General features: G+C 51.4%; 1 protein-coding gene across 4 annotated transcripts; it reads left to right on the plus strand.

Annotated features, from left to right (window-relative positions):
- The first annotated feature begins 3,162 nt into the window (after window positions 1-3,162).
- Window positions 3,163-5,909, plus strand: ZNF575 (zinc finger protein 575). Of its 4 annotated transcripts, none has more exons than XM_072754304.1 (4): window positions 3,163-3,326; window positions 4,050-4,145; window positions 4,585-4,737; window positions 5,183-5,909. In XM_072754304.1, exons 3-4 carry the CDS (start codon window positions 4,656-4,658, stop codon window positions 5,839-5,841), a joined length of 741 nt encoding a protein of 246 aa, XP_072610405.1. In that variant the 5' UTR covers window positions 3,163-3,326; window positions 4,050-4,145; window positions 4,585-4,655; the 3' UTR covers window positions 5,842-5,909. The 4 variants fall into 4 exon arrangements, with proteins under 4 accessions (XP_072610405.1, XP_072610398.1, XP_072610389.1 ...); XM_072754297.1 differs by having other exon boundaries at window positions 3,326-3,381; XM_072754288.1 differs by lacking the exon at window positions 3,163-3,326 and adding an exon at window positions 3,540-3,761.
- The last annotated feature ends 3,489 nt before the right edge of the window (window positions 5,910-9,398 follow it).

Genomic DNA, 9,398 nt, shown 5'->3' on the forward strand with positions numbered 1-9,398 from the left:
TCATGCATTCTTTACTGTGAAGGTCCCCCAAACGAGACCTCCTCACCCCTGAGGCCCATTCTTCTTGTTTTGGCAGGACTGCTAGACCTGCTAGACAGTTTACCAGTCCCTTGAAAGCAGGCACACCTTCTGGGTCAGCTGTGAGATGTCCTAAGAGGTAGAAACCTGAGCACCACCATTCCCAGTTCTTGGGCTCAAAACTTACCCTCTTCTGGGCTTTAGCTTACTTCTCTGTAAGATAGCTCCTCCCTCATTGTGAAGAACTAATAAGTTCAGACGCATAAAGAGTCTGAGAGAGCACATGGTGCAGAGCAAGCTCTCCACAGGAGCTGGTGTCCTCACCAGCCTCGACTCCTTCCTCCTCTCAATTCATCACTAGGCCCTGTTTAAGTGAACCCCTCCAATCAGGGCACTTCTCCACCATCAGCCTCTCAGCCCCAGTCAAGGGGCAGCAAAGCATGAATGCAAATTGCATGGCTGCAGGAGTTCAAACCCTGACACTGCTACCTCCAAGCTGTGTGATCTTGAATAAGTGACCTTCCGCCTTATGCCTCATTTTCCTCTTCTGTACAGTGGGGATAATGGTAGTGCCTCCTCTTAAAAAGTTGCTATCAGGATGAAATGAAAGAATGTCTACAAAGCCCTTAAGCCAGTTTCAGGTATATAAAAAGTGCTAAATAAGTGCTGGTAATTAATACGGTGATTAATATATACCAGCCGTCTATTTCACTGGGCTTCTGGCTTCTAGCCTGCCTCCCTAAGATCTATTTTATGCAGCAACCAGAGTGAGCCTTTTAAAATGTCAATGACAAAAAAAAAATAAAATAAAATAAAATGTCAATGACAGAGACTGAAGAATCACAGAAAATAAACACAGCGTGTGGCTCTCCTTTAGATCATGATGCAGACATACTGAGTGTAATAACAAGATACTTATGGGATATGATGTCTGGCACATAGCTTTGAAATCACCCGGGAGGCATGGGTGGAAGAAGTGAAACATCGACCATGAGTAGAAAATTGTTAATGCTGGTGCCACTTGTTTTATTCATGCGGAGAACAATTCTGTTTCCTCTAACTTGTATGTTTGAAAGAAAACATTGTCCTGGAAAGGGAAAACGATATATGTGGGATCATGGGAGAAATGTGATAACATGAAGAAACGACTCTATAAAGTTTGAAAGTTTGGTGATGATGTTTTGGTTGTGTTTACAAGACAAAAAAAAAAAGAGTCCTTAGTTTTTAGAGACACAGACTAAGTGTTTCTGGATGAAATGTGTGGGATTTGCTTCAAGGGCCTTAAGGGGCAAGCGGATGGTGGAACAAGATTGGTCATGATGAACCTCGGTGATGGGCTTGTGGGGGCTGATTATGCTCTTTCCCTTCCTCTTCTTTTGGCTATGTTTGAAATTTTCCAAAACTTAAAAAAAATTTTCTTTTTAAGTATATGAGGCGCACCTGTTGGCTCAGTGGTTAAGCATCTGCCTTTGGCTCAGGTCGTGATCCCGGGGTCCTGGGATTGAGTCCTGCATCAAGCTCCCCACAGGGAGTCTGCTTCTCCCTCTATGTCCCTGCCTCTCTCTGTGTGTCTCTCATGAATAAATAAATAAAATCTTTTTAAAAAAGTATATAAAAACCTAAACTAGGGGCACCTGATGGCTCAGTGGTTGAGCCTCTGCCTTTGGCTCAGGGCATGATCCTGGAGTTCCAGGATCAAGTCCCATATCGAGATCCCTGCATGGAGCCTGCTTCTCCTTCCTCTGCCTATGTCTCTGCCTCTTTCTCTGTGTGTCTCTCATGAAGAAATAAATAAAATCTTAAAAAAAAAAAACCTATACTAGTTCATCACTGCCCATATTTATTTTATTTTTAATTTACTTGACAGAGAAAACATAAGCCGGGGGAGTGGCAGAGGGAGAGGGAAAAGCAGAAGCCCCACTGAGCAGGGAGCCCAATATGGGGCTCAATCCCAGGACCCTGGGATCATGACCTGAGCTGAAATCAGATGCTTAATGCACTGAGCCACCCAGGCACCAGGTCACTTCCCCTATTCAAAACCCTCCCCTGGTTTTCCACTCAGCTAGGCCTCTAACTCATTGGCCTCAAGATCTACATCATTCTATCTTCCCATCACAGAGAGCTTCTGGCTGTTGAATCTTTCCAGCATGTATTTGATAACAGAGTTATTGGACATCTGCCATGTGCTAAGCTGTGTTCTGGACAGAGTGATATACAACATAGGCTGTCCACCTTAACAGAGCGCACATTGTAGAAGATAGGTACACAGTGTTACATGCATACAAGGGAGATGTGACAACAGAGGGATGGAGGGAATGGGGCTCCATGAGCCAGGGTGAATCAGGGAGGCCTTCTGCAGTGGTACTATTTGAAATGAGATCACATAGGGGAGTCAGACAAGCAATTTGATGGAGGAATGGCCTTGGGGAGACAGAGGGAAATCCCTGAAGTAGTAGGATGGACCATGGGATGTAGCAGCACTGGAAGAAAGGTTAGTTTGGAGGATCGAGGTAGGAAAGAGCCCCTGCACACAGCAAGCTCCTTCCCACCTTAAGCTCTCTCTGCACTTGCTGTTCTGGGACAACCTTGATCCCATCATGGCCTAGTTAAATGCACAATAAAAACAAGAATATTGGGCACTGTAGGCATTGTTCTAAACTTTAGATTATTGAATTTTATCCGAACAACCCAGGAAGGTGAAGGGACTTGACCAAGATTACACAGCTAGAAAGTGGCCGAGCCAACCAGGCAATCTGGCTCCAGAGCTCCCATAACCCCACCATCTAACTCCCAAGGCTCCCAGGACTTGCCAGACCTTGTGGGTTATCAGACTGAAGACCCACCCAGGCAGGGCATTTTTATGGGCACTTCACGGGCACTCCCGTGCTGGGCGGAAGAGTACCCGTCACAGCCCCGGGGCAGGGTGCCAAGCGTGCCACCCTGGACCAGGTACCAGGAGCTCCGGCCCTCCCAGGAACCCCAGCCCGCAAGCCTCGGGAACCGCCGCCCCCCTGCCCTCTCCACCCCGGAGCCGAAGCATCGGGGTGGGAGGGGCTAGGATTCTCGAATCAGCCAATGGCGAAGGGTGCCGGGGCGCTATGCAAATAACATGTTTTTTATTGGGCGTCGGCTCGCTGTCAGCCTGGCGTTCCGCCCGCCTTCTCCCCAAGACCTGGCCTGACTTCTCTGCCAACGCTCTGAGGGGTGAGACGGGCAGCAGGCTCCTCCGGAGAGGGAACTCGCTCCGGAGAGGGAACTCAAGCTGCCAAAGGAATTCTCGAAAGGGAGAAGGGGCACAGAAAAGGACGGTGCGCATGCTGGGCGCTGTCTCCGTGATCTCTAAGTTTCCCCGAGTTAGGTCCTGTACGTGCTTGACTCCAGTCAGCCACCGTAGGCCCCGCCAGCCGCAGTGTACTTTCCAACGGCCCTTCTGGTAGCTCCGCGCTTGCTCACCAACTCGCCTGCCTGGCGCACCCACCCCCTCCTCCATCGCTTCTCCCCCGCAGCAGCCTCTGCCGGCCGCGACTGCGCATGCGCGCTGACGCCCCCGCCGACTCCCGCGTGGGAGGAGGGGCTGGAAATGAGGCTTGGCCGAGCGGCTCGCGAGCGCTCCCTCCCCTCCCGTCGCTGGGCACGCGCCGGGCGGTGCAGCTTTGCCGCGTCGGAGGGCAGCGCAGCAGCAGCTGCAGCGGCCGCTGCGGGAGGGGCCCGGAGCCCCGCCCCCGGGGAGGGGCCTTCCGCAGGTGAGGCGGGCACGGGTCCGAGGCCTCGTCGCCTCGGGTCTTCGGGAAGTGGATTGGGGGGGCTGGACGCCAGGCTTTCCCGGAAAAGAATCGATTGGCGTCCTGATGCATAGGTTCCGGAGGGGTTGCATTGGTGCCTGAGCCTTGGTAGGGTGCATTGGAACCCGAATGCCATGATTCGGAGGCGTGCATTGAGGCCCGGACGCTTGGAACCCCGAGGGAGAAATCCATTAGGGGGGGGTCTCTGGATTGCAAGAGACGCCACGTTCTTTCTGCATCTCCCTTTAGGTCTTCCCTCTACCCTCCACGCTGGGGATGAAATTTAGCAGCAAGAAGGAAGCAGTTCACGCGGCGTCAATGGACTGAGACTAAACCAAGACTCGGGTAAAGCTACCTCTCGGAGGTGAAGTCCCGCCCACTGAGCTCAGGCTCCTCCCCTGGGACTGAGTTGCGAAAGGCCCACCCACTCCGCTCGAAGGCCCCTCCCCTGGGTCGGAGTCGCTTTGAGTCCTGTTTGTATAGCCCCGCCCTTGCCCGTCTTCCCTTCCGCGGCTGGGAGGGTCCGGTGGGGTCCCGCCCACTCCAGGGAGAGGCCACGCGAGCTCGGGGCTCAGGGCGGCCCCAGAGTTGAAGTGGTAGAGGCCCCGCCCACTCCGCTCGAGGGCGCCCACCCCGCTCGAGGGCGCCCACCCCGCGTCTAAGGCGCGTAGGGTCAGGTTTGCATAAACCCCGGCTGTTGTGCTCTTAGGCTCCGCCCTTCGCCTTTGGCTTCCAGACTTAAAAAGACCTTGCTCCCTAACTGGCCCGATTTTCGGCCCTACAGCCCTATCCCCATCAGCCTTGTACTCACCGGCATCGCCCACCTCCCTCTGGGTTCCTGGGCCAGCAAGCAAGATGCTGGAACGAGATGCAGAGTCCGCGGCTGGGGACACCGATCCTAGTCCCACTGGCAAGGAACCAGTAACCAAGGGAGGAGGTGAGAGCGGTCCCGCCTGTGGGTAGGGGGGGCATTCTACAGGAAATAAGGCTAAAGAAATCACATTTTGAGGCAATCTCAGGGATACTCCACCAACACATAGGGAATCCTACTATTGGCTTTGGGGAACTTCAGTGATTTTAGGGCTCAGAAATTTAAGGGTCAGGGCGTTTGATATGCAGAATTTCAGAGTGGTCACTTGGGAATATACTAGAAATGGACACCATAGTAGCTTTGGGGTTCCAGCCAGGTAACCCTTTGGAACCCTTTAGGATGATGCATGGCAGAAGGTGGGGAATAGAGAGACCTGTCATTTGAGGAATCCCATGACTCTTGAGGTGTCCAGATCCAGTCCCCGGGGAGTTTGGGGTGGAGGAAGGGAAGCCTGGCCTAGATTCAGGGTGTTGGCTGATGCCTGGAGTCCACCAGCCCTCCTGTCTTGTAGCTCCGCTCCAGGGCTCGCCGCAGAAGCCCAGCCAGTCGGTTCCGGGGCCTGCCACGACCGCGGCGGCGCCTTCCCGACCCCGACGGCGGCCCCCGCCCCAGCGCCCACACCGCTGCCCCGACTGTGACAAGGCCTTCTCGTACCCGTCCAAGCTGGCCACGCACCGGCTGGCCCACGGCGGCGCCCGCCCCCACCCGTGCCCCGACTGCCCCAAGGCCTTTTCCTACCCCTCCAAGCTGGCAGCCCACCGCCTCACACACAGTGGTGCCCGCCCACACCCCTGCCCACACTGCCCAAAGGCCTTTGGCCACCGCTCCAAGTTGGCAGCCCACCTCTGGACCCACGCACCTGCCCGCCCCTACCCATGCCCCGACTGCCCCAAGTCTTTCTGCTACCCCTCCAAGCTTGCGGCCCACCGCCACACGCACCATGCCACCGAAGCCCGCCCCTATCCTTGCCCTCACTGCCCCAAGGCTTTTTCATTCCCCTCCAAACTGGCCGCCCACCGCCTCTGTCATGATCCCCCGACCGCACCAGGCAGCCAGGCCACAGCCCGGCATCGCTGCTCCAGCTGCGACCAGGCCTTTGGCCAAAGACGACTCCTGCTCCTTCACCAGCGCAGCCACCACCAGGCTGAAAGCCAGGGGGAGCGAGAGTGAATCCTCCCCTTGGCTCACGGCCCCCTCTGCTGCCAGCTTGGGTCAATAAAAAAAGGTGGCATTTTTAAGCTGGCTGTATGGACTTGCCTCTTCCAGATAGCTGGCAGGGAGACTGGCTCTATCTACACTGGGCTCCAACTTACAAGGCTGAGGAACTCTGCTCACCTGTTTGAGGGGGAGGGTAAGGTGTCACTTAGAGAGCGCTGGGGCTCAAACCATGGGCTTTGAGCCGCAGCTTGAAAGCAAACTTATTTTTCCCCTCCTACTTATAAGGCAAGAGTCAAAAGTCTGCTAGTATCGTTGATTGCTGAGGAATGTGGGGAAACAGGGTCTCTCCTTATTGTAAGCTAAATTGGTGCCTCCATTTTGGCCATTTGTCCATAAAAAAGTTAAAATGCTCACATCCTTGTTTCAACTATTCCACACCTAATAACTTATCCTATAGATAAGCTCAAGCACTGAGAAAGGCATAAGGATGTTGAGAAAAAACCCAAGTGACCGTCAATAGGGGATCAGCTAATGAATTATAACATAGCCACAGAATGGACTATACTGCTATAGGGGGAAAAAAGCTCTATTTGTACAGATGTGGAATGTTTCCCTAAATATACTGAATGATAAAAGAACAAAGGGCATACTGCCAATATTTTTGTGTTTTTTAAAAAGATTTTATTTGAGAGAGTGAATACATAGAGAAAGGGGGAGAAGCAGGCTCCCCAGTGAGCAGGGAGCCCGATGTGGGACTCAATCCCAGGACCCTGGGATCATGATCTCAGCTGAAGGCAGACACCTGACTGAGCCACCCAGGTGCCCCACATACTGCCAATAGCATAAACATTTTTTCTAAAGCTCAAGCTTTGGAGCCAGCCCTGACCCACTACTTAGGAGCGGGGGGACCCTGGACAAGTTTTGTCACTTCTCTGGACTCAGATGCCTTATCTATAACATGGGAATGCTAGAAGGCCATTGTAAGGGCACAAGCATCATCTCTGGCCGGTTTCTCCTGAACTAACATTGGACTGCTCTTTATTCTTCAGACATGTGTTAAGCACTTACAGTGTGCTGGGCCCTGCCCTCGGTGGTAGGCACACAGCAAACAAAACAGGCCTGGTCCAGTGAGGGAAGTGGGTGCTAATCAAGTAGTGGCAGAAAGAAAAAATGTAAAGAAGCCAAGTCCATCTTGAAGAACAAAGTAGAAGAGGGAGCCTTGCCCTCCACCCCTACCCCCAGGTACCAAGAATTATATCAAAGTCATAGTAATGCATCTGTGGTGTTGGCTTGGAAACAGGCAAGTGGAAGAGAAAAAGAGCTCAGAAACAGACCCGTGCTTACAGGAGGTCCCGAAAGGAGGTCCTGATGAGATCAGGGGTTGGCACACTTTTTCTGGAAAGGTCCTGATAGTATATACATATTTAGGTTTTGTAGGCCATAGTGTCTGCCACAACTACCCAACTCAGCCCCTGGAGTACAAAAGCAGCCACACACATTATGATACATAAATGAATGAGTACGGCTCTGGTCCAGTAAAATGACAAAAATGGCAGGTGATCTTGATTCTGCCTATGGCAAGTAGTTTGCAAATCTCTGCTGTAGGGCAATGGGGAAAGGACAGGCTCATCTGTGAATCAGCTGAGAGATCTGGAAAAAACATTAAGTGGGGCCCTTTGGAGGCAGAATAATGGTCCCCACCCCCCAAAGAGGTCCAAGTCCTAATCCCCAGAGATGGAGTATGTTAGTTTACACATGGCAGAAGGGACTTTGCAGATTCTTGATTAAGGATCTTATCTTGAAAAAAAAAAAAAAAAAAGGATCTTATCTTGAGCTGGAGATTATCCTGATTATCCCAGGGGGCCGATATAATCACAAGGGTTCTCATATTGGAGACAGGGAAGCAGAAGAATCAGAGGAGATATGACAATGGAAGCAGACACTGGAGGGATCAGGGCCATGATTCAAGGGATGCAGGCAGCCTTTAGTGACTGGAATACATAAGAAAATGGATCCCCCTGGAAGGGACACAGCCTTGCAGACACCATGATTTTAGCCCACTGAGACTGATGTTGGACTACTGATGCACAGAACTATAAGCAAATAAATTTGTATTGTTTAAGGTCACTAAGCTTGGGATAGTCTGTTACAGTAGCAATAGGAAAACATATAGATCCTGATCTCCTACCACACACAAAAATAAGCTTCTGGTGATTTAAGATCTAAATCTGAAAAACAAAATAAATGAAAATAATAAAAGAGAATACCTTGGTAACCTCAGAGGTACAGAAAGAATCCTCAAGACACAAGAAATCTACATCATAGGGGAAAAGACTGGTACATTTGACCATAAACAAATCAAGTTACAACTATCACAAGAGCTATAATAAGAGTATATACTTGGCACACGTTATATAGAGGGTTAGAAAAAAGAGAAGGTAGAGTTTTGAGAAGGTACCTTTTTGAGAAGGTAGAGTTTTAGTTGAGATCAGTAATGTGTGGATGGGATGAAAAATGGTTTGTGGAAGTAGCCAGCATCAGAGGTGGAACCGAGCAGGCAAATGCAAATTAGCAGGCCACTAGACCAGCTGGTAGCTAGACTCAGTCCACTGGGCAAGGCCTTGGGGAACGGGTGGGCAAGAGTGAGGACTGAAGTCCCTCCATACCTGGAAGTGCAGCTTCTATCAAGGCTTATATACAGAGCTGTCCTGGAAGATTTCCTCCGCAGCACTACACTACCATCGATGCATTTTGAGACATGTCGATCTGGTCCAGTCGTCGTACAGATAGGGAAATAGGCCAGGAAAGACGGGATTTGCCTGCACCCAAACCTCAGGCCAGTGCTGAGTCAGGGTGGATCCTGAGTCTCTGACACCCAACCTCCTGCTGTGCCTTGTACGGGTCAAGCCAGCTCCTGCCTGAAGGCCTTTGCACTTGCTTTTTCTTGGCCTGGAATGGCTTCCCCAGACTCTCCCTTACTTCTCCCAAGTCCTTGCAGAGGAGTCAGTCCTCTGAGATACGTTCCCTGCTGACCCCATCTGAACCATGCCACCCTGTCCCATGCTCTGTAAACACTGCCCCTGCGTTACCTGCTCTCACGTGTTTATCAATGCTCAATGCTGCAGGACACACTCGATTTCTCCCCCTTGGGCAGAATGTCTGCCTCATGAGAGTAGGGTGTGTTTTCCACACTGCAGTTACACTGTCTCACACATGTGGGCGCCATAGGCAGAATAACGGCCTCCCGTAGACGTCCACATGCTGATCCCTGGAACCCGTGAACATGCTACGTGGCAAAGAATTATGGTCAAAGGAATCAAAGTTACTAATCTGACTTTAAAACGGGGAGATTGGGCAGCCCAGGTGGCTCGGAGGTTTAGTACCACCTTCAGTCCAGGGCGTGATCCTGGAGACCCTGGATCGAGTCCCGCGTTGGGCTCCCTGCATGGAGCCTGCTTGTCCCTCTGCCTGTGTCTCTGCCTCTCTCTCTCTCTCCTGTGTATTCTCATGAATAAATAAAATCTTTAAAAAATAATTAAAAAAAAAAAAACAGGGAGATTATCCTAGAT

Source organism: Vulpes vulpes, chromosome 1 (assembly GCF_048418805.1).
Source record: "Vulpes vulpes isolate BD-2025 chromosome 1, VulVul3, whole genome shotgun sequence".
NCBI classification, from domain to species: Eukaryota; Metazoa; Chordata; class Mammalia; order Carnivora; family Canidae; genus Vulpes; species Vulpes vulpes.